The following is a 26456-nucleotide window of genomic DNA, read 5'->3' on the forward strand; positions in this document are numbered from 1 at the left end:
CCAGGAAATAAAGCAGTCACAAAGATGGGTGAAAGCACCAGGGTATAAAACTAAGATCAGGTCTTAATCATTCTGATCCAAAGGCCAAAGAGTACAAGTGAGTTTTGAGGAGGGCTTTAAAGATGGGCAACGAGAGGGCTTGTCAAATGTTCAGTGGCAGGTCATTCCAGAGCGTGGGACCAGCAATGGAAAAGGCTTGATCTCCCTTTGAGCCTCCGTTTAGTTTTTGACATCTAATAATGTTTGGTCAGCAGACCTGAGGTGCCGGAAATATACTGAATTATAAAATATATTCCATATGACATGATCACATTGATACATAAATAGATGTAAGAACAACAAAAGAGTGGGCCATGCATCTAAAAATTATGAAGAGATACATTTAATGTTACATTGAATTTCAAAAGTCAAATTAATCAATAGTTCTACATATCTGGCATAACTTGTAATCATCAAGCATATTTGTTCCAACTATACTGTACAATACAAATCTAGAAAATGTAAAGAATGTATGAAGGTGGGTCACATTTCAATTTCTTCACGTCATCTTTTACACTGTCAAAACTACGCATGTGGTCAGGCTGGAATTCCTCACATGGCTTAAATACAAAAGATGACACACATTCTTTGGCTTTGACTTATCAATGCAGGCTGTGATGTGTTGATGAAACATTATGTGGTTCCACACCCTGTTCCAAATAACCTTTTACAAATTTTATGTACTGTTTCTTCTTGTATGTGTGTGCGTGTGTGCGTGCGTGCAGACTGACCTTCTGCACCAATGGAGACCAGTTTGACTCCCTTGCTGGCAATAAAATCCAGAGCTTTGTTGACATTGTTGATCTTGTGAACCCTCATTTTGCCTCGCTCTGGCTTGGGTAATCGCTCACCTAAACAGACACCATAGAAAGAGGGATATGCACGAATCATATTTATATGCTATCGGAAACATGCGTATTGTACCACTGCAATATATTCTAGATCAGGCATGGGCAAACTACGGCCCGCGGGCCGCATACGGCCCGTTATGCTTTTTAATCCGGCCCGCCGAACTTGCCCAAATTATAGTAAAAACAGTGTCGGAAACTCATGACAAAAAGTTAGCAGACAACAAGCCAGATAAGTGAAAAGTTGCCTGCCCCATTTTTCACAACTTGAAACACAATGAGACAACTAATCACATTAAAAAACATTGTCACGAAGTATAAAGTTTTTTAAATCAAGAATGTACCTACTACAAATTCTACCTTGCTTAATTTACGGTAAATGTGCATGGCTGTAGATTTTGCTGTAGTAGTCCATTCTCATTGTGGTGCACAACGCAACGTTTGCATTGCTTCCTACGAGCCACGAAGCCCCTTTCATAAGTCTCACGTACACTTTACAGTCACGGTTTGATATAAATTTATGTTTTATAGCGTCACACATGTTGTTAGCTTCTTTTGAATCTTTCTTCTGGGCTGAGGTTCTGTGCATCTATTTTGGAAAATGACTTTATAACTTTATAACGCTTGTGAAAGTCCGGAAGAAAGAAGCAGGCTTCTGATTGGCTGCCGTGACGAGTATGCAAATTTCAACTGCAAGTAGCCTATGTCTGTGTGCTCGGCGATCGTACACGTGTATTGTTTGTGCGTGAGGGCGAGGGCGTCAGTGGAGAGTTTGTAGAGCGCGCGGTCAGGACAATCCATCCATGATTTGGCGGAATTTAACACAAGTAGGTATTATTGAGCTTTAATATTTCGTTGTGTAATATGTTTTGAATGTTGAAAGTGATTCCATTTCTCAATAAATGTTGATTTCTTTAACTTTGCCCCTTCGATGAAAACTTCAATGAAAATAAAAACAGACGCGATCTTGATAAATCACAGTGCATATGTTATTTTAATCTCTTTCCATTTCCACCTCCAAGTATCTGCGAAATAGTATGTAAACACCATATTCCTTGAGACAAATTTATTAACTGATCAGGGATATTATTTACATTTGAAATACAGTTAATAAATTGGGTTGTAGTGTTCTTACTGTGCTATGAGGTTTGTACACACTGCATTTAAAGGACAACCGGCACCTTTTTTTTTGTTTCCCACTGAAAAACGTTTTATAGCATCGAAAATACCCAAATCAGGCAGGCTGATATTTTTAGTTCAATGAAAAACACCAATAAAGATGACTTCAAAATGAATCCGGAAATGGCCAGTTTCAGAAGGTCCCACCCCCTTGTTCGTGACGTCACGCCAAGACGTCTTGCCTTGCTCGAGAATCAAAACAATGGCTTCAGATTCGGAGAAGATGCTTTCTTGTTACTCATCCAGTTATGAATATGATTCAAATAGTTCTAATGAGGAAAGCATCAATGTTTGCAATTGATTAAAGGTGTCCTCCAATATCAATTCGAGCCGTCAATGACAGCAATGTAGCACCCAGAAAATGCAGAAGATTGCGCCCAAGCTCCGTTGGAAATGGGCTGATTTGTCAGCTGGGAATTTGTGTCAGCGAATATCAAATAGTTGTCTTGGTGCAACACACAACCATTGCGTTATGTGTTTTTCTTCTAATTTCGCCATCAACACGGATCAACACGAAGTTTTCAGACTAAACAAAGTACCGCAAAATGCATTGTGTGTCGCTTTCTCGGTCAGGGGCGGTCCAAACGTGACGTCACATGGGGATCGTCATCAACTCGAAAACAAGACTTCATGAATATTCAGCGCGAGTCTTAAAACGTAAACTATAGCTATATGCTGTGGAATCTTTGTAAAATACTCCCAGTCGAAGTCATTTGAAGTGATTTTACAAATTATGGACATAACTTGTTCGGTGGCGTCGGTTGTCCTTTAATTCTTTAGATTTAGTATTTCCGGCCCAAACATTCCCTCCAAATGCTCGTGGCCCGGCCCCTCTGTCAAATTTTAGAACCCAATGCGGCCCGCGAGTCAAAAAGTTTGCCCACCCTTGTTCTAGATGATATATTACGGATTCTAACTGAGTTTTATCATATGCAAAAGGTATGTTTGTGCCTCTGTGCTGTTTACAGAATTGGTACATTAAGTTGATGGCCCAAAAAAACTTTACTTTGCACTCCACGATGCAATTGAGTGGCATAAAATGTACATCCACCTACCAGAAATGACCTCCAGAAGTAGCATGAGTTTGAGTCCATCCCTGAAGTCCTCCTCAATGTTTTCAATTTGTGTACCAGCCTTTCGCAGGTGGGAGTTGCACCACGCCGTGAACGTCTGTATGAGGACAAACAAAAACATACACAATTCAGGAATGTACTTGAGAATTATAAAATTCCAAAATTAATCGGTCGCTTTTGGTCTACAAATCCAGCAATGCAATAATTTTTGCAAGCGCGTCTGGTGTTTTTTTTAAATACATTTTTTAAAACAAACACAAGCAGTTAAAGGACAACCGACACCACTTTTTTTGTTTCCTAACTGACATCAGAAAAACATTTTATCGCATCTAAAATACCCAAAACACGCAGGATATTTTTAGTCAAATGCAAAACACCAATGAAATGACTTAAATGATAAATTTTTAAATGACTTAAATGATTAAGTGTCTAAAAACTACTTCAAATTGAACCCGGAAGTGGCCAGTTTCAGAAGGTCCCGCCCCCTTGTTCGTGGTGTCACGCCAAGACGTCTTGCCTTGCTCGAGAATCAAAACAATGGCTTCAGATTCGGAGAAGATGCTTTCTTGTTACTCATCCAGTTATGAATGATTTAAATGGTTCTGAAGAGGAAAGAATACATGTTTGCAATCGATTAAATAATTTATTCCGTGTCATTTTGAGGCACCTGGACAGAAATGTGGTACCCAAAAAATGTAGAAGATGGCAACAAAGCTCCGTGGAAATGGGCTGATTTGTCTCCTGGTAATTTTTGTCAGCGAATATCAAATAGTGGTCTTGGTGCGACACGCAACGATTCACCATCGCATTATTTCTGTTTTCCTTCTAATCTCGCCATCAACACGGATCAACACGAAGTTTTCAGACCAAACAAAGTATCGCAAAATGCATTGTGTCTCCTTTCTCGGTCAGGGCCGTGACGTGACGTCAGGAATCGTCACCAACTCAAAAACAAGACTTCCTGAATATTCAGCACGACTCTTAAAACATAAAATATAGCTGTGTGTGGTGGAATCTTTGTAAGATACGCTCAGTAGAAGTCATTTGAAGCGATTTTACAAATTATGGACACAACTTGTCCGGAGGCGTCGGTTGTCCTTTAAATTATTTTCACTAAATATTGAATAAAGACTGATTTCTTTCATTGTGAATGTATTTATTGTTGGCTTTCTAGACTCACTGATGGTTTGATGTAGCGCCTCCCCCAAAAAAAACATACCAGTAGTTAAAAAAGCTATTGAGTAGACAGGAAGCGATGTCAGGAAGCACTGTTGTGACAGGAAGTGGATGTTGGAGCCTCAAAACGGTGGCTCTCAAACACGTATTGTTTGGTTTCAAATAAACATTCTTCTTCTGGTTTCATTTTGATCTTGGAAACAAGTGAAGTTTTCTGAGTAAACCCCACCAAACAAATTGTGTGTGTGTGGGTGTGTTTTTAAGCAGAATGCAAAATATGGATTCTCATCATTGCCCCAGTCTTAGACATTTTGTTTTGACACATCCCATCAATCAAGACACATCTTAAAAAGTGACATTTCTGCTGGCAATCGTGTACAATTACCCCCACCTCACCACTGAGCTGCAAAACATAATTGTGTTCTCCTGGTGGTCCCGCCCCACTTTTTAGCAGCCCACCGCAACGGATGGCACAAAGCATGCATTGAGGGAGGCGGATAATGGCACCCTTCAGCTGTCCGCCCAATAAACTACTAGAGGGTGGGAGTGGAGGCTCAGGGGATATACATTTCACATAAACAAGCAGACAAATTGCGGGGGTAAGAGCGGGACAACAATGTCCCCTTCTAGCACACGTATGCTTCATTGCAGCAGGAAGTGGTGCTGCAATGACAGGAAGTTGCTGCTTAGTTAAGAATTTGAGCACAATCATTGAGACGCTTGTCACCACAGAGAAAGTGCACAAGTTTTTTAAGTATATATTTAAGGAGAATGTGGTTGGTTGTAGAAAAAAAAAAAATCAAGAAATCACTCCCACCCTATTTCTTCACTTCCAAATTAATAAAATGTTTCTTCCAATTAAAACAAATCCACCTCTGCATTTTCTTTAAACAAATACAAAATAATTCAATCTTAAGCACTTTCAGCAGCCTCTCTGTTGTATGAAGCTGTTCTAGACGAAAGAGGAGAGGATCATAGCCTCCTTTTCATCAGTGGATCAGGAACATCGTGGTGAAATTATTGTGCACGTCTGCTCCAAGCTAAATGTTGAAAGCAAACACGAAGCTGTAGCATCCATTGACAAAAGAGATTGTCTCACATCTCCTGTCCCACGTAAATCCGCTTCACTTCCAAGCCGCGACAGTTCCAAATACGCATTGTTTCAATAAATCTACTCTCATGCTAAATTTGCTATCTTACTATATGACGGCATACTCATCACTGTTAACATTTAATCTAATGTCATTATTGCACCTGCCATCAAAACAAAATGTACCAAAGTGCATTTACATGTCGTTGTGATAGCAGGGAGGAAGTATGCTTGTATTCCGCAATCATAAGGTGTGGCACAACTTGTGAGCAGTGTTTCATTTGCTTTCATGCACAACTTGTGACGTTAAACCTGCCCAGGCGGCTTGTCAAGTCGAATCATTTTTTTTGATTCATTTTGAAGCATCACGTTTTAGTTGTGGATGTGATTTTTTTCCCTAATTGTTGGGATGAAAGAGGGAAAGAAGTGTGTGTGAAAGTACATTGTTGCCATGGCAACTTGTTGCTGAGAAGGAAGAGTGGCTTGTTGTGCCTCCAACCATATATCGGCAGTTTACTGCAGACGGGTAATGAATTATTAGCGTGACCGCAAGCACATGTCAAGATGATGTGAATGGCTGCCATTTCGCCTCGGGTAACTCCACGGACTCAACACTGATCCATACACGTACACATAACTAGCATTTCATGCGCCGGCACCACCTTCTATTGGAATTAATTACAGCACCAGACGGCGCTGGTTATTAGTCAATGTTTTGCAATTCTAGCAGGCATCAGTTTATCCAGGAAGCATCTTCTTGGATCTGGAAGTGTTCAAGTTGTCCAACTATATTTGTCGATACAAAGTTAACCAAAATGCCATGCACCCTTCACTGGTGAAGGGCGGAAGGTTCTGCTGGTAATTGTAAATAGCTTTCAATTCCCTTTTACCGAGCAGGCCCGGAGGTGAAATACTCAACATGTTGTTCCGCGATCATCACATAGTCTTTGTAGAACAGGCAATAACACGCCTCTCATGTGATTATATCACCATGTTGTCTAGTTGTATCTCACCCGAACAACCTGCCACTGCAGCATGTACCCTCACACATTAACGAGGTTTAAAGGCCTTAGACATGCAGCGACATGCTGATACCACAAGCAATTCTGACTCAGGTAGGAGAGAAGCCAAGATGGAAAAACAAAGACAGACACAGAGTTTGTGTATTATTTGAAATACCGCAAAAAGGAACTGGATAATAAAAGCAGAAGTTGGAACATTGCAACACAGATCTATTAATGAAAGGTTCTTTTAAGCAAAGCGCCATGAAGCTTGTAAAATCTGAGACTGGGCAGGACCAAGCGGGACTAATGCAGCCAACTGGGGCCGTCTGGCTTTGTGACTGAAGTTCAGTAATTAAATGTTGTAGTTTGACAAGCACTTCAACACCCCTTCCCTGACAGGAAGGCCAATTAAAGAACTACATCAACTTGACATACATAACTGGCTAACTTCAACATCACAGGGAGTTGCATTTTTAGTAGTTTACAGATGTGAAGCTCCGAAGGTCGCAAAAGATGCAACACTTCTTCGGAGTGATTTCAAATCTATATCGAAATAATACATTCTGCATTTCTTCTTGATTTGTAAAGCCTCAACAAACATACAGGTCCTTGGTTCGATAATATAGTTCTTGGGAAAAGGCCCAAGAACTAACTGGCCCCACACTTTAAATTCATTCCATGCAGCTCTGCTCATATGGTGCTGCTGTAAGAGGATACACAGCCATCGCTACTGTGGAGCGATGGCAGGAACTGGACACCAAACAACCTCACGACTCCATCCCCCAAACCTCTTACCCTGACATGATGAGAGCTAGTGGTGAGGCCTACAAGTGTGTTTAAGAAGTGAAACGTCCGACAAAAAGTACAGATGACGGCTGAAGAAACCTTCTCATCGATGGACCACTCCTGTACGACTGAGAGCTTACACAGACGTTAAGAAGTGAAACGCTTAAAAGAAAGAATCAGCCCGCGGCAACTTGTCTCAACAGCTGCTTGGAGGTCAGCGCTTGACAGGGATGATGCTTACAACACACACAGAAGTTGAAACACGCACACACAAGAGTAAACATGATGAAGACGAAGCAGGGCTCTGCAGGAGAGTTTCTTTGCTCACGTTAACCTCTCAAATCCGGATAGGCTATTTACGTGTGCACACACAATGGGCCTTTGAGACTTGTGTCATGATAGACATGCACACCGAATTTCACATTGATCTCAGAAGGTAATGTAAGACAGCTTTTATGATGAATGTTCAAAAAAGATCATTACATTTGTCACCATGCTCCGACCACATGTGACGATGTGGATAAAAATAAAGCAGATATTTACCGTCACTGACTATACTGTACAGAGCTGCTTCCGGTCATGCCTCACTCACGCAAATTCCCGATTCAAAGTTCAACGAACTACGAGCCCTGAAACTCACCCAGAACGGCTTCTCTGAGCCAAAATACCCAACTACCTGTCCTTAACACTTTTTCATACGAGCTGTTGTGACGGATATTCAACGGATGTGAAATTAAGCCTGATGAGTGACAAGGGATACCGTATTTTCCGGTGTATAAGGCGCACCAGAGTTTAAGGTGCACCCCCAATGAATGGTGTATTTTCAAACTTTTTCCATATACAGTATAAGGCACATCTGGCTATAAGGCGCACCTTCAATAAATGAAAAAAGTTTTCCAAATATATAAGTATATATATTTTCCAAATATAAGGCACACCATATTATAAGGCACGACAGTAGCTCCTGGGGTTACGCACGACTTCTTCTACAGGGAAAATGGAGACGTGGCGGCTGACAGTAGTAGCGAGACCTGTTGTGGCTCAATATTACTTTACATATAGGGTGCACCTGCAGGGTGCTCTTTTGAAGAAAATCAAGGCTTTTGGGTGTGCCTTATACACCGGAAAGTACAGCATTTTCTAAACATTCTTGATTGCTGATTAAAAAAACAACAATTACAAGCATGATCCGAAAGATATACACTATATAGGTATTTGGTAAGCTAAGCTGCTTACATGACGGTGGCATGTGGAAGTCCCCCTCAGGGGCACAACACAGCAACCATCTTAATCCTGTCCCCGTGTGTGCAAGATGATCCTCCTGACCCAAAAAGGCATGACCCATTACAATGTCATATTTTCATAGCTTGAATTTACGTCACAAAATAGGAAATGTGTGGGTAGATGGGAGAGTGAATAGGGAGGACTTTCAGACTAAAATGTCAAGCTCTGCTGTTTGTTCATTTATTTATGTCGCTTCCTGTCTTTGTTGCCGGGTCAGACCGCACCAACCGAAACATTAGGAGGTTGAGGCCTTGCACTGTCAAAATGTACACATACTTACTCATGCACAAACGTAGAAAAATCTTGAAACTGTTGGCACGTTGTTGCCAACATTCTACGTGATGCATGACCCCATCCATACATGTCGACACAATGTTGTAATACTCTGAGGCTCATTGCAACATCAAATATTTGATTCAGGTGTTGCAGAACCATATTTCAAAACCAGAAACACTCCACACTCATGATGAAATGCACCAAGTGGACATTTCAATATATTGTATGTTAAAACAAAGAGGGTGAAAATCAGACAAATTCCCTCGGACAAGATAGCCTTTCAGAGATCCCTTGAAAGGTCAAAACACCCCCAAAAAATGTTTATAATCAACCATGTCTTCTGTGGATTCAAGCTTTTTTTTTACACACAAAAGACAGACCTCCAGTGTTTAGGATGGAAACCGCCCTAAACATACTGAATTTTACCAATGATGTAAATTATCATCGGGGTCTGTACACTTAACTCATTCACTGCCAGAATAACAGGACCCACAAAATATTGACTTGGAGGACTACATAACCATTCCATGCAGTGTTAGAATCCTTCGACTCTCTTCTTTCATCAGAAAAAAATAGTTAATTCCTAAATTAGATGGGTCTGGAGTTATTTGAGCTTGAAAGGAGGGCGGCTGTCCAAAATACAATGCAATACATACATATTGGTGAATATAGCGCTTTAACAACCGCTGGAGCTGGAATAAAGCGCGAACAAGGAAAAAATGGAAATGCTGCCCCCTCGTGGAAGGAAAAAACATTGCCAGGGGCCATGGCCAGCACTTTATCGGCACCCAAGCAAGAAAAAAAAACAAAACCTGAAATAATTTGGGAGTGGCGCTCTACACTATATTTTCAATTCAATTTCAATAAATGTGTGAATGGCAGTGAATGAGTCAAAGAAAAATAAATTGTGTCATTCCTCAATAGACACCTCTACATATTCATATGTCTGATACGTGGATGGCCTCTGTAAAGCTGAAATATACTTTGTAGTTCAAAGTCCAAAATGTATTTGTACAAATAAATGCCTTTTTAAAGGACAACCGACGTCTCCGGACAAGTTGTGTCAATAATTTGTAAAATCGCTTCAAATGACTTCTACTGAGCGTATTTTACAAAGATTCCACCGCATATAGCTATATTTTACGTTTTAAGACTCGTGCTGAATATTCCGGAAGTCTTGTTTTTGAGTTGGTGACGTGTCCTCACGTTACGTCACTGAAGGAACGCCCCTGACTGAAAAAAGGACACATTGTAGCAGTCCTTCCATCACGTCAATGCATTTTGCTGTACTTTGTTTGGTCTGAAAACTTCGTGTAGCACCGTAAAGAGGCAAAAGATGGAGACAAAGCTCCGTGGAAGGAATTAATCAGCCTGTGGAAACGGGCTGATTAATTCCTTACACGGAGCTTTGTTGCCATTTTCTGCCTCTTTTTGGTGCTACATTTCCCGCCTCCAGATACCTCAAACTGGCACGGAATTTTTGAATCGATTGCAAACATGTATGCTTTCCTCTTCAGAACTATTTAAATCGTATTCATAACTGGATGAGTAACAAGAAAGCATATTCTCCAAATCTGAAGCCATTGTTTCGATTTTCCAGCATGGCAAGACCTCTTCGGGTGACACCACGAACAAGGGGGCGGGACCTTCTGAAACTGGCCACTTCCGGTTTCAATTTGAAGTAGTTTTTAGACACTTAAAGTCATTTTTATTGGTGTTTTGCATTTGATTAAAAATATCATACTGCATGATTTGGGTATTTTAGATGCTATAAAACGTTTTTCTGATGTCAGTTAGGAAACAAAAAAGTGATGTCGGTAGTCCTTTAAGTAACCTCACTGTTCAGCTGTTCTTTTATGGCCAGTGAAGTGTTGCCGCACACAATAGGATGAAATTATATAAAAATAATCAACGACCGGTCTTGGCATCCAGTTTGTCTGTTTCTCATATCACACAATCGCTTGGACTTCTCTCCACCCTGGCCAATCAGCAGCTGAGCTAATCCACGCTTCCTGTCTTGAGGCTCTCTACAAGAAGTCGAGCGTGGGTGGAGGGAGGACGTCCAAGTTCATTGTCCAGGAATGTGCGGCAAAGAGATCCAGTGGAACGGGAAGTTAAATATTAACCCACTCGAGCGAGTCTGATGCACCACCTGAGGACCAATCAAAATGGACCACGTTTCCTTCAGAACTTGAACGGAAAAACCAAGATCATTTAAGTTGAGGCCGCCAGATGCCAACAGCTTCAGGCTCGTGAGTTCATGATGACGTCAGTTATTTCCTGTCGGATGAATGATCTCATTTGGTCAACAATTAAAACACACAATCACCGCAGCGGATTTTGGATGAAAAAAAATGTCGGGCGGTGCACCAGCCAGGACAATACATTTCATCATTAGGAAGCGCTTAAGAATTCAAACACAACACGTTTGGTCAAGCCGTAACCTTGGGGTGTTGACTATTTAGAGTTTGGTGCTTTATAGTGAGGCATCATACTTTGATGTCATACTCCAGCCAGTTATAATGAAAGTTGATTGCCCCCCCCCCCCCCCACACACACACACACACAAATCATTATCCATCTGTCTTGTGCACAAGGAAATGAAAATATGATACCAGACAAAATGTCTGAATTTCCAGAGAAGGATGCCTGGCAATGGACAAAAGTTCCATTAAAAAAGCAGATTAAAGCCAAAATGGCTGATGTGATTCGCATTTCAGGCATGCTTTTGAGACTTTTTTTGGGGGGGGGGGGGGCTCTACACATGATTGAAATATCAAACAAATTACATTTTGACTGCTTTTTGTCAATGAAGTTTCACCTGTTTGTATTATTTGCCAACAAAAATCAGGACACTGATCAATATCGCAATCAGCATAGCTTGAGCTTTACGCTGTGTTGAGTGATATCGGGCTGGGGAGGTGGGAGGTAAAGGGGGTGTGCAAAATTACTGCCACAAAATTTTGAACACAGGAAAAACCCTGTTATCATCGATGCTATTAAACATGCACAGATGAATGTAAGTGTGTATTCCTGTCACGAGCACTGTTTTCCCACAGTTGCAATCGGGAGCCAGGCCGGCGCGCAGGGAACTGCCAGCCCAAAGCATCTGTTGTTTGTGTTGGCCTTTTATTCCTAAAAGTGATGGTGGAATGTTTCGAGAGGGTATGGTGTTAGTTAGCTCACATATAAAGGACCAGACTAAAGCTGAACAGCGGTATAAAGAAAAGAAGGGGAAAATCATCATTGGAAGTTAAGATGGGGAAGTTGAGTCTAACATTTTTCAACATGTTCAATGCCAAAATTAGCATCTTGTAAAACAACTGGCAATGTGGAGAGCTTTGATTTGAAAACGGCTAACAGGATAAGCTAAGAGCAACCCATCAAATTTTCTAAATTCATGGTTTGTTCCCATTAAATCGCATCCATACATTCCAGCATTAACAACTCCTGTAATTATGCAACTTTGATGCTAACCACAAATATCAAGTTGACATGCGAAAGTAGTTGGGGAAGTGGTTGTTACGAAAAAGAAGCGTGTCAAAAGATGCTTTTAAACTTTGTCACCACACACTGCCCGTGTCTCATTTTATTGACTGAGGTGTGTCCTTTCCCACCTACCTATTTCCTCAAACATGAGCAGCATCCCACACACCAACCAAATTTGGTATGGGAACTTCACTCAGGACTTTGATAACACTTAACTCTTTCGCTGGCATTCCCGTATTTATTCAGGAATTGAAAGTGTGAGTGAGCGCCATTGCCGATTTTTTTCGGGTTTTGTTTTTTTGTTTTTTCTTGCGTGGGGTGGGGGGGCGATAAAGCGCTGGTCAGACCTCTGGCAGTGTTTTTCTCCTCTACGAGTAGGCAGCATTTGCCTTTCTTTTCATGTTAGTGGTTTGTTCCTGCTTCAGCTGTTGTTAAAGCGCTATATAAATCAATATGTATGTATTGTATTTTGTACATCTACCCCCATTTCAAACTCAGATATCTCCAAACACATAATTTAGGAATTAACGATTTTTTTCTGACAAAAGAAGGAGTCTAATGTTTCTAACGGTGTACGTATTGAATGTTTGTGTATTCCTAAAACTTAATATTCAGTGGGTCCTGCAATATGAGTGAAAATGACAAAAACCCTGGCACTGGAATAGACACATTGTTGCACATCATCTGACAGTGAATGAGTTAAAAAAAATTCAAGGTCTAACCTCATGGTTCCAATCCAACATAAAAGCTGAAATCTGATGTGATATAAAGACGGAAAAAAGTGTTCTATAAATATAGTTGAGTTGAGATTTGAGGTCGAAAAATAAAGAAGCCAGTTAAAACAAAACAGACATGACAAAGCCAAATGTTGCACGCACATTTTGCGAGGTTGAAAATCAGCGAATGTTAACTCTAAAAAAACAGCTTTTTACATAAAAAAGTTATTTTAAAACATTGTTAATAAATGATTGATGTCTATAGATTGACTATAACTAGTATTCCTACAAGGGAGGGGGGAAACAGTTTAAACATTTATAGTGCTGACACACTCGGGTGTGCATGCCTTCAGCATGAGAATGTGCTTGAAGTATGACAAGGACATTTTCAAGTAATGTGTCATGTCTAGAATTCAATGCTAAATGCTAGAGAGCGCCGCATAGCGGCTAAATCACACACAAGCACTGCAAAGGGTGTGAAAATGCAGCTCGACAAGAGTTTCAGGCCAGCCTGGTCACCCCCAGGGCTCTTCCTGTTCCGCCTCTTCTTCCTTGTCTCCACCCACCTGGTCGGCTTTTACCTTATAAGGCAACACACCCAAGCGTCTCTCACCGTGACGACAGTGATGTAACGGGGCAGTAAGAACAAGAACCAGCCAACACACCGCCATCAAGGTGACAATGCAGTACCCCCCTCAAAATTGTTCTGCATAACACCACAACACATGCAAGCGCACACACAACCACATAGTAGCTGCTCTCACATATTCATTCTTACTCTCACACTCGTATGAAGTTGGACAAACGGCACACAACAAGGCAATATCAATCTAATCCAAGTCTTGTTGGGAGTGTCCTCAAATGGCCTAATGTTGTGGCTTCACAAAAGACAGCATGAATCAAATGAAATAAGCGACGTTCTGCTGACATTACTTTGGAGTGACTGAGAAAAAATGTCAAGAATGCTGCCAGGAAGAACTGGGGGAAGAATGGAAAGGAGTCCTTGGAAAAAGTCCAGCAAGGATCCAGAGTTTCCGGTTGTTGATGACCCGTACAAGAAACACTTACTAGCTCCAACATTCCACATGGCTACAACCCTTTCTGGCCTCCAAAAGCCTCAGCAGCGCACCCAAAAAAATTAAATGCTGATGCCACTCCAAAAAATGAATGGCAAGTCGGAATGTCAAGGACTGACAGGGCGAAAAGCAGCTCAAGATTAATTTTTAACTTGAAATATGTTGAAAAACAGGCTTCGGTAGGTACTGCGTGATCTGTCAAAAATAAACAAATACTGATCAAAAGTTACATCTTTATGAAGTACCAATAATTTATTTTTAACCAACCCTCACCCCCCGTGATAGGTTGTTTGAATGTTTTTAGATGCCCCTTTAGGCAAGCAAAAACGGCAATAATTCTGTACTAGTATCAAGTTGGGATACCTGTATTGAAATAATTACTATAATATTAGTCAAATGAAATGCAAATTACGATTTGGTTAGATGATCCTAAACATTTGTGATGATAAAATAAAATTAAGTGAGAGTAACTTGCTGTGTGATAGAAGGATTTCAGCTAGGATGAAAGGAAAGGTGTATAAAACGGTGGTGAGACCAGGCATGATGTTTGGACTGGAGTCAGTGCCACTGAAGAAAAGACAGGAAGCAGAGCTTGAGGTAGCAGAGATGAAGATGAGGTTGTCTTTGGGAGTGACCAGGTTGGATAGGATCAGGAATGAGTACATTAGAGGGAAAACTCATATTAAAGGCTTTGGAGAGAAAGTCAGAGAAGACAGATGAGATGGTTTGGACATGTCCAGAGGAGAGAAAGTGACTATATCGGGCGAAGGACGCTGAGGAAGACATAAGGGAAAAAGAAAGCATCTCCTCCGAATCTGAACTCAGGAAGGAAAATAAAGAACTTGCTGAATTTACAGACATAGTACGCATGACAATAATGTCCATGTTTCTAAATATATATCAATCAGTCTGGTAATTTCGGGTCTGAGTTAATGTTGTCCCTTTAGAAGCTCTTTTGTTACTGTACTGATGTGACATTCACGACGTTTGCAGGCAGCAGAGTCCGGATTTTGTGATAGCACCTGGTGTGTTTTCTTTGGTGGAAAACTGTCTGTCTTGTTTGGTATTAATGTGGGTCAGCAAAGGCGGGCGCCATAGGCCGCGAGCCTCCCATCCCATCTGATCCAATCAAAGCTGGCCCAAGGGGGATTATACAGTCGACAAAGACTCCTGTGTTGGCCGTCTGACTCGGGGTGTTGTCATTTCCAGTTTTAACGCCCTCCATGCTACTCTGGCTCCGGTTGTGGTACTGGTTGCAGCTCTGTTGATGTGAAGGATTCCTCCGCTACTTTCTCTCACTTTGATCAATCTATTCTGGTCCTCTCGCATCAACACTCAAGTGCTAATGTCACATCTGTTGTTAAGAAATGCTGTGCATGCCCACAACTCCCATGAATATCTACCGTTTTCCAGGATGCTGGTTAACAATCCACAACCAGGCCATTGTGTGAAGCTGTCGAGATGTAACTAAAAATAAGATACTGTAATATCAGGTTGCTTAGCAACAGCAACCCAAGCAGCTAATAGCAGAAAATCACGACTACAGCAATTGAATGCTTCAAGAACAATATCATTGTTATGACAGTTCTGAGACCAATCACAAAAGAAGAAATTTCCAGGTTGACTTCTTTCAGGCTATTCTGTGTTGGTGTCTTTCATGGAATACTTAAAGGACAACCGACACCGCTTTTTTGTTTCTTAACTGACATCAGAAAAACATTTTATAGCATCTAAAATACCCGAAACACGCAGGATGATATTTTTAGTCAAACGCAAAACAAGAATAAAATTGCCTTCAAGTGTCCAAAAACTACTTCAAATTGAACACGGAAGTGGCCAGTTTCAGAAGGTCCCGCCCCGTTGTTCGTGATTTCACGCCAAGATGTCTTGCCTTGCTCGACAATCAAAACAATGGCTTCAGATTCGGAGAAGATGCTTTCTTTTTACTCGTCCAATTATGAATATGATTCAAATAGTTCTGAAGAGGAAAGCATAAATGTTTGCAATCGATTAAAGAAGTTATTCCCTGCCATTTTGAGGCAAATGGACAGAAATGTAGCAACCAGAAAATGAAGAAGATGGCGTCAAAGCTCCGTTGGAAATGGGCTAGTTTGTCTGCTGGGAATTTGTGTCAGCTAATATCCAATAGTTGTCTTGGTGCAACACACAACGATTTACCATCGCGTTATTTATGTGTTTTCCTTCACCATCGACACGGATCAACACAAAGTTTTCAGACCAAACAAAGTACCACAAAATGCATTGTGTGTCCTTTTCTTGGTCATGGGGCGTTCCTTCTGTGACGTGACGTCAGGAATCGTCACCAACTCAAAAACAAGACTTCCTGAACATTCAGCGCGAGTCTTAAAACGTAAAATATAGCGATATGTGGTGGAATCTTTGTAAAATACGCTAAGTAGAAGTCATTTGAAGCGATTTTACAAATTATGGACACAACTTGTCCGGAGGCATCGGTTGTCCTTGAAGTACAGTATACCAATGAGTATTAACACATACAAACACATACACACGCCTTTTAGGGCTCTGAAAAATCCTACTCGGGTGAAATTTCACATTATTATGTCCGCACCTGTCACACAGGTACAGTGTAATCTTGAATGATGCATTCGCGGCATCTTGTTTTGTTTTGTATGTTTGTTTTGTTTTTCTACTTTCATTCCTTTCATCACTTTGCTGCTGTGAAATGTAAATTTCTCCACTGCGAGACTAATAAAGGTAAATCCAATCCAATCCAATACATTTGGGTGATTTAAAAAAAAACATACAATCAATGCATCGCCACACAAATCTGCCCGCACTGATGTAGTGGCTGGCCGTAATCGATTACTCCCCAATGACAGTGGTTTTTGACTTTTGGTCCGTTGCAAACACATTTTTGTGGTTTGTCTGGGAATTATACGTGTCAAAGATTGTCTCCTGAAAGATTTGTCTCGAGAACAGTGGCCCAGCGTCATACAAATGTACTGTTAACCACAGAAAATTGGCGGAGCGATTTTGCCCCCCACCGCCCCACACACACAAATTTTTTGTAACCACACAAAACAATCACCAAGGGAAAACAACTAATTTTGTGTGAATGGTGCAATAAATTAAGGAAGCTGTTGTTGGATTGTGTCACATGAGCATCTTTTCTCAGCTGTGTGTTTTTATGTATCGGTGTTTAAAAAGCAAACAGTCACTTGTAGATTTTATTTAAATTTAGAGGTGTGTTTGGAATTTTGAGGGAAAAGGCCAGAACACGAAATGCATGTGTGTTTAATTGGAGAGATACAGTTTGGGCCAATGGTTCTTGATCTTGTTAAAGAAAAAGAACACGTTCAGTTCATATTCAGATTCACTGAACTCTTCATTCATGAAAAATAAAACAATGATTCAATAAGTGTACATTCAGTTTTTAGTTGCTCAACTTGGCATGACAAATCATGCAGATAGGACATACAGTAGCAACCTTTTCCACGACGGATGTGAATCCATGTAACTATTCAGCCGACCTTTTTTTTCCTACTTGACGGTTAGCATGTATTTTTAAAAACATTCTGAATTGCAGTATGCAATGCTTCATTATTAGGTCTTTGTGGGAAAAAATCTGATTGAAAAATCGGATTGTTTAGGCTATTTGATTTTTCAGCGTGAATCTACACACAGCACATCCATTCATTCATCCAAAATAGATGTACATCATCATCATCATAAGCAAATATTTCAGTAGCGGCAGAGGCTATTGTGTTCATTTTTGGAGATGGAAGGAGGGCTTCACAGATTGTATAATTCTGAAAGGTTTTCACTTGATTTTACTTCATTTGGGAAGTTTCTAACACACTTTGAAGATTATATCCTCGGATAAAACGATTTTTACATGGAATGATCCAAAAGGTTTCCGAAATTAACTGTTTTACCATGTCCGCTCACACTGCCTACTAATGCAAGGTGAGGGTGTAAAACGAAAGTCATTTTCACGAGATTGTATGGTGGAAGCCTCCATAATGGAGCCCTCCACGACCAAGGGCCCGAGGGTGGGGGTCGCATGCAATAATCCGGGACACGGGATCACTGTCTTATAACAACAGACGGGTTTTGGGTTGACTCATACGCACTGTCGTTTTCCACTGGCGGACATATCTTGTGGTTTTATGCGACTGGTGTAGCTGTTGGATAGATATATGCCTTTCTGAGTGATTGCCTGATAAGACAAGTAGGGCTGTCCCGAATTGGTACAGCGAAGCTTGCTGCCAGCTAGCTGGTTTGGTGGCCACAGAGTGTTACCGCAGTCCTGTGTCAATACTAATTTCGGGCCCTGAGTTAAAAAATAAAGAACAATTAAAACATTAAAAACTACTGTATGGTTGATGGCCAAACTGAGCCTACTGAGACAGATTCCATATTCTAATTGTGAAGCTGACTTTTTTGTAGTAATATTTCTCTCTCTTTGCCCATTGCAGCTATGTTACATGATCACTAGTGCACCATGACTGACGGACGGCCACCGCCAACTGCTTTGTTCAGTTTTTAATTAAATCGACTTTTAATCAAATCAACAAATTCACAGTGTGCAACCTTTAGCATTATGTTTCAATGCTGTATCTCCTTTCACAGAAGCTGATTTAAAAGCTTATAAAAGTCTGGAGGCATACCAGGTTTTTTTGGGTGGGGGTCGGTATTTGGGTCTCTGGGACAAGATGATATCCTCAATTTGGGTGCAATGGGAAGCCATTGAGAGAACGCAATTTAACTGTGGTAAAATTACTGCAACCAGTAAAGCAAGTTTTCTTCCCACAATTATATTTATTAATTAATTTAACAGGGAACACAGCGTCCAGAAATATTTTGTGTCATGTTAAATTTAGGTCCCAGCGGCAACCTGTTGAGACAGTCAAGTAAATAAATAGGGATGACATTTCCTAAAAAAAATCTCCATGATTTTCTACAATTAAAGCGAGTATATATTGGATTTTTTTAACAAGGAACACGCTACTGCAGAAGCCTGATTATATGTAGTGTAAATTAGGATGAGTGAACGCAGCGTAGTGAACACACGTTCAAGAAAAACACTCAAGTCAATCTACAGTCACATCAGGATATAATCCGGTCATCTGATCTAGGGTATAATCTCTGTGAGGAGGGTGGAGTTTGTGGGCTGGGCAGATGCCGCCTGGAACATTTGGAGAGGATTGTGTTGGAGCTCTGAAGTGGCATTTCCAAAAATACAGCGTAAAGAGAGAAAGGCATCCACACTAATTCAGCGGCCATAGGGATAAAAAAATGCTGAGAGACACAAGACAAATATTGGCTAATCGTATGCTCTCCTGTGTGCTTTGTCATACTCTGCGGTACTAAATAGCCAGTTGGACTTATTGCAGACTCAATTTGTTTTTTAATTACAGAGTTGAGGGTACTCAAGCCTTTAAATTGCCCTCACTGTTGGTAGAAACCTGTTGGTGTTTGGGACTTACCATTTTTCTTTTAAAGCACATACATTCATACATATTTTTTCCATTTGATATGTCCCCATAGTTAGCTTTCATTCCGCTTCAAGTCTTTTCTATTTACGTCTGTGTAAGCTCTCAGTCGTACAGGAGTGGTCCATCGATGAAAAGGTTTCTTCAGCTGTCATCTGTACTTCTTTGAAGGTGTTGGACGTTTCGCTTCTTATCCGAGATGCATCCTCAGCAAACTAAAGTCTTACTGGTAGTTTCGGCCTTATATATATCCCTACTGTCCAGATGTGTACTGTCTTTTCTATTTAGCGAACAGCTTCTTCCTTGTCTGTTAACTCTACCTTTTTATGGTTCAATAAAAGTGATAACTTACGAGGTACTCTATGTGCAATCTCAAAAGCCTTTTCACGCTATTAAAAACAGTGGTGCGTCCATAGATCATTGTGCAGGTCACAAACTGCCCCCTACGCCCCCTTTTAAAATTATTCGTCTAAAAGCGCTAACAGACATTAACCCTATGCCAAGACCCAGTTGCAAAACTAAAATTATATATTTACAAATGTAGAGCTTTATGACCATTTCTGGAAAACCACAACGCTCTGTTTGTCTGTCTATGTGGGGCGGGGGGGACTACACCCCGCCTCTTCCACAGAAAATAGCCTCACTCCCACTGGCCTAGCAGACTACAATGAGGCACCAAAGGAATGTTGCACCACCACCCCCCATAAAAATCCCCCAGCTTGTCTGAGCGTCATCATTCCGTCCAATAGCTCCGTGGAGGTGCAAATATATGGAGGGGTGAGAGTACGATGAGGAGTGGAGGGGGGGCACATTCCTCACTGGTCTGTCCTCTGGCTGGCCGTCTGCTGGATGGGGATTGTGGATGGCGGTCAGCTGAAAGGGGGTTGGGAGGGGAGTGGGACATGGAGGTTTTGCACACAGCTGACCTGAAATCAGATGTTTTTTTTTGAAGGGGCGGAGGACTAGGCGAATCAGATATGTTCACATTAAGTATAATATGAAACAGCAATTGACAGTTACAACTGTGTATAGGATCATCAGTAGCTCCCTCCCCCATGTTGGAAGACTTGCTGTCCACACACAATCAGAATTGTTCTGCTTTGGCTGAGGTCTGCAATATTTAGTTTCTTCCGTCAAAAGTTTCCATATATTATGAAATCACTGATTTGTACCAGTTGTACGATTAGGGTGGAAAAGAAGTAGGGGCTTGCTTTCTGCTTTGGTGGCAATGAGAAATTAATTATCAACAAAAGTAAAAATGTATCCAGAATGGTTTTTTTAAACAAACACAAAAATAAAGTTCTTAATTTTAATCGCTTCATATTTACTTTCGGCTTCAGTGCCAACCCGCTTAGGCAGCACTGTGTTCACTTGTTTCCTTTGACTTCTGCAGCAACCCATTTAGTCATAAACCTATTAGAATTGAATAGGAAAGCAAGTTAATAAAGCGTAAATAGGCGTTCCATTCAATTTTTCCCCTGCCAATGATGATATGATCATCCATGAATAAACTCTGCAAATTCGGATCATACAGATTAGCTGCAACTTTTTTTCACTAAAAATGTCAATTTTCAAGAGGTCATCATTCTTACCTTGTGTCAACATGTGTGACAAGAAGCTAATAAAAGTCACGTCAGAATCAAAAGCGGAAAAACTGCATGAAACCTATCTTTTGTTTCACACCTGTCACCTGACACAGAATAAATATACCTTACAAGATAAAACAACACAAATACCCGCCCAATAAAACAAATGACATCCAAGATCCTGTCGTGTCACATTTAGCTGTCAACCCATTTACACAAGTATGCGACAGTTATTAGGACGACCAATTCATACGCTAGTTTGTTGTTATATCATTGTCGGAAAGTGCTGGAATCCATATACCAACTCAACCTACAATAAGTAATAATTGATTAAGCTTTTCAATGACTGAACAAGATGTAATGTGCACATCAATCACTCTCGGATTGATTAATTTAAGATTTATGTGGAATCGGTTGTTCATTGATCATGTCTCAAAATACACTTAGCGAGATACATTTCTATTGCCCTAGCCTCCAATCCCACCAGACAACCTCAGACTGGAGCAATTTTTGAAACACACACATACACACAAACAACAACCGTGTAATTATCTGGACCTCACGTCATTTCATTCACGACTATGTCTCAATCTTATCCTAGATCTTATCTTTGCGGAAAATTAAACATGCACTCGATGGGGAACGTCAGCACTAAGATTTATTGGGAACAGTTTGGTTTGATTCTGAAGTCACATGCTTTGGGTCCATTGGGGACAGGAAGGAAGCAAAACATGAAATAATTGTCTTTCTTGTCAACAGTAACAAAAAAACAAACTGCTCGGTGTGCAAAGTGATCTATATTCAGTAAAATATATATTTCATAACATCCAGTGTATGGACCAAAAAGTATAGTGCTAGTCAGAGTCCGAGACACACTGTATTTGCGATACATCTGCAAAAATGTGATTATTTCTAGCTTCATTCCCTGAATCACATTTTTTACCACTTCTCCATGTTTGCTGTAGCACCACCGCACCATTTTCACACGCCCTCGACTCTTTCCAGAAATATGTGGAGGTCAACTGTCACCACGAAACTCAGCTTGTGACGGACAGTAACGTCAAGGGCGCAGGGAGACTAAGATTTCACATGTGGAAGGGTGATTGTCAACCTGACCACGGAGCAACCGCAATGAATTTTCATTGGTCTTGGAACACAATTGAAGGAGGGCACAGGGTGGATAGGTCTTAAATATGAGACACGATCCCAACATAGCAAAGGGGATTAATTCATTGGTAGCCTCTTTTATTGTTGCTGCTTGCTCCATTAAGTATTTCAGATGTATGGCGACATCAGAGACAATTGCTTTCAACGCAAAAGGTTTTGTACCCAGCAAGTCTCTGATGTCTGTCTTCGTTACTACGCAGAAGGCGAAAAATACAGCCACGAGCCTTACGCCCCCCTGTTTATATTATCCCAATGAGAAGGAAAGAATAACTTGTGTTTTCCCCCCAAAATGTTATTGCTGTTTCAGTTAGCGTACAGACGCTCCCCACCTTACGAGCGGTCGTTCGTCAGGTGAATTTGTTCGCAAATTACGCCGCGCTATATTTTGTATGGAATGTATGTTTAAGTAAAACACTAAACGGGGAAGTATATAACACAGACGCTCTAAGAGTCGTAATATAAATTCACACCTGCTGTAGTACGACAACATATATCCTTGGGTCTTCAGTTAGCCATTATTGAAGCTGCAGGCATGTAATAACCGAATTACGTGCCAACAGGCATTACTTTTTGTTATGCATCACGTCCTCGTGGAGCATCAACCGGGAAGAGGGGTTTCCTCCTCACCCACATACTCTACGCAGTCAATCGTAAGCAAGCTTGGCGGATCGTGGCCTGAACTCGTTGGAAACACTTCAGCATAGCCAGATGCTGATTGGTCAGCCTTGGTGTCCGTCGCGTAAATATCCAGCCCTTGAAACCTCCAATGAGTCTGTGTGCGTGCATGAAGCACAATATGCAGCCAATCGCAAGCGAGCTCGGCGAAAAAGGCGCGCAATACAAAATCTAACTTACCGCATCTCTGTCCGAACATTTTTTGACATACTGTAACCGCTAAAATGTTCGTATGTACCATTATTCTTAACTTGAATGTTCGCAAGTTAGGGAGCGTCTGTACACATTTCAAATTGCATTACAGGTTGATGGCATTTAATATTTATGTGAAAGTTGTTGTTAAAAATATAATCATTTCGCGAATAAAGTTTTATGGTTTACTCTGAGTATATTAGTGCAGATATAACTTATGTCAATGTCGTCAATGTCAATTCGTGTGCTCGCTGATAGCACGTCCTCTCAGTTTGGAAACTTTGGGCGATCACATGTCTCATGATCATGTCGGACCATGCACTAATTTACATGCTTTTCTTTCCAAATGATGTCGTCAAAATGAGCTGTGCATTGCTAACCCTTTTTACTGCTCACTTGCACAATAACTGGCATGGCGAGCGACGCCACAGGAATGTTTCCTCACTTGTTCCACATAGCCATTGTCATAGCTGCCATTGGGTCAGCGCATTTGGTTAGGTGTTCTCTGACCCACCTTTTCTTGACCCCCTCATCAATCAATCACCACACTGAGCACTTGAGTTTGCACTGAGAGTCAATGATTGGCCAGGTCGGCTCAGGATAAACTTTGGCCCGAGGAAAATGTCGGTATAGGGTGCATTTGATGGCTAAAAGGAACGCAGCGTGACTTAATATAAACAAAATGTTGGGTGTGTTGTCACGCTGCTAGTTTGTATGTCAGTCATTCGACCAGTGAATCACACACACACACACACACACACACACACACACACACACACACACACACACACACACACACACACTTGGGCAATAGCTATGCATTAGTCCTTCAAAACGCTCCCCGCTGATTGCTAGAAATTGTCACACTCACTCTTTTCCATTTATTACATGCACTGCCAAGTCATCATGGAATTGTGTTACTTTTAGTGATATTCGGTAAGTTTTGCATACTTCCTCTGAAGCTCCCTGTTATGCTATTATTGAATGAAACTATAAAATTAAAAAAGACATAACAGAACACCAAATCTAAGGATTAAAACATTCACTGTCTTACAGAAAACATATTTAAAACTTTAATGGTGAATTGTAAACTACAACTGTGACAATTCAGCCTAATTTATACTGAGCATATGTCACATCAAATTGATAGTTAACAATAATCCTATTGTCTAATCGTATTTATATTTTGATACTGTTTAATGGCTGACCAGGTGATCCAGTGGTTAGCACATCGATCTCACAGTGCAGAGGTATTATATTAATTCAATTCTAGCCTGGCCTCCCTGTTTGGTACTCCGGTTTCCCCCCACATTCCCAAAACATGCATGAGTTGTGAGTGCGGATGGTTGTTGGTTTTTGTATGCCCTGCAATTGGCTGGCAACTACTTGGGGGTGTTGCTTGCTGACTGTCTGAAGACAGCTGGGATAGGCTCCAGCACCCACCGCAATCTTTGTGAGGATAAAGTGGTTCCGTTTTAACACAAGATTGACTGATTCATAAAATATACTCAGTCCAATGCAATCTACATGTTGCGTCCAGTGACACACAGAACTTGCATTGTCTTTTTAATGCTGTGATGTAGATTGCACTTATTCTTCTTTAACAGTGGCTGGAAATGGGGATTGTGTATTTATAGATTGAAAAACAGATCATTTTGTAGTGTAATACGATCACATTCCATAATTATGAGTACAAAATATGTTACCTGTCCCACCATCTCAACACACACACATCATGAACTTTGCCCACTATGGAGTAACAAGAGATAAACTCAGGCAATGGTCAACTGCGCCGGTGTTTCAAACAATATGACTTCATGGTCATTTTATATGAATTTTCTGTATTTGAGTTACTCTATCCATCCATTCAAAATCTGATTACAAAAACTCACAAATTCCACACATATTTAACTTCACACCTCAAGCAGCTGGCAAAAACCTGGTGTAAACTACTTTTATTGCAAAAATATTTAAGGAAAAACACCAGTCTGCAACTGCAGTTGCAGTAGTGTGAACTTTAAATGTATGCTTTCCGTTTTATTTGTTCATTAAGTCATTTACTACAAGATTGACAACTATTGTCACGGCTGTCGGTCACAGTGTTGCGTTCGGTATCATACAAAACGTGTAAAATCTGAAAACCCACAGCATCTCAAACACACCGACAGTAATTCTTCTATTTACACTGCAGAAATTGCATTGAGTAGCGGACACTCGAATGACGTTTCACGAGAACAGAACGTCAAAAATCCGACACACACTCGAGGGGGGTGAGCCACATAACTAGGCAAATAAACTCGGGTCATGTTTGACACTTAAAAGTTTGACAAACTATTTGACAACATTCTCCAATGGATGTCTGCGTGTTTGCCAAACGAACCAAGGCAGACGCCGAACGAACCACAAGCACCTATGAACCGAAGGCCCAGAAAAGCCTGGACTCGCTCCGCGTTCGGAGCGTAAAACTAAAAAAAAAAAAAAAAATCACAGACGGATCAAGTTGGACTTTTTCCGGACAATGTGGCGCCATGTTTCCGTTCGGTTGGGAAGCTTCGGGGAGGGGGTGTAAAATGAAAAGCCTTCAATAAAGTGGCCACAGCGCGACTAAAACAATAGCAAAACCATTTTAAACAATCGGGCCGAGGGGGATTGAGGGGGGTGAAAGTGACCGAGCCCCGGGGGCCATAATGGAGAAAGTGGGCCAACCGAGGCCCGCAATTGCTCCGTGACCTCCCGGTCCCTCCCTTGCCATTTTCTTCCTCATTCCCACCCTCCAGCTCCCTTGGCGTATCTATCAGTCTGTCTGCCTCCCTGCACGTCTGCCTGCCTGCCTGCCTGCCTGCCTGCCTACCTCCCTGCACGTCTGCCTGCCTGCCTCCCTCCCTCCCAGTCACCACCGCATCACAGAGTCGGCTACTTCTCCTTACCTTCCTCTGCTGTTTCTCCCATGCCGGGTCCAGCAGCAAGTCCCGGTCCCAATCATTCTCCTGCTCCATGTAGGTCTGCGGCCCACCAGACGAATATTGGTTGTTGGCTGCGTGGTAGTCGACCATGTCGGCGCCAACAAAAATGTCAAGTGACCAGAGAGGAAAAAATGTCCAAACGAACCAAAAGCGATCCGGACGCCGGGTTAGGAAGGAAGCTCGACGTAGGAAGGAGTCCTTCTCTCGCCGCTCTCGGCCGTCACTGTGCAAGGTCTTTTCTTTTTCTTTTTTTAGACTGGAGTATCCGGTGTTCGCAGGCAAGCGGGCGGGCGGGGAGGCTGCTCGCTAGGAGAAGAAAAGCTTTCCCTGAACGTGGTGCGAGGCTGTGGGGCGGTACTC

The 26456-nt window shown here is 41.4% G+C and overlaps 1 protein-coding gene across 2 annotated transcripts in view; it reads right to left on the reverse strand.

Annotated features, from left to right (window-relative positions):
• The window catches only part of LOC148888421 (alpha-actinin-4), a 43597-nt gene extending 17178 nt beyond the window's left edge, over positions 1–26419 (reverse strand). Inside the window, exons 1-3 of one of the 2 annotated variants that reach the window (XM_089012992.1) lie at positions 26061–26419; positions 3122–3236; positions 771–890 (exon numbers count right to left, since the gene is read on the reverse strand). In XM_089012992.1, the coding sequence (XP_088869118.1) occupies positions 771–890; positions 3122–3236; positions 26061–26186 (361 nt within the window). In that variant the 5' untranslated portion in view covers positions 26187–26419. The remainder of the gene's footprint in view (positions 1–770; positions 891–3121; positions 3237–26060) is intronic. The other variant, XM_089012989.1, reaches the window with a different exon arrangement.
• Between the last annotated feature and the right edge of the window lie 37 nt (positions 26420–26456).

The sequence above is a fragment of the Hippocampus bargibanti genome, linkage group LG14, assembly GCF_051943395.1.
Source record: "Hippocampus bargibanti isolate YZ-2025 linkage group LG14, ASM5194339v1, whole genome shotgun sequence".
In the NCBI taxonomy this organism is placed as follows: domain Eukaryota; kingdom Metazoa; phylum Chordata; class Actinopteri; order Syngnathiformes; family Syngnathidae; genus Hippocampus; species Hippocampus bargibanti.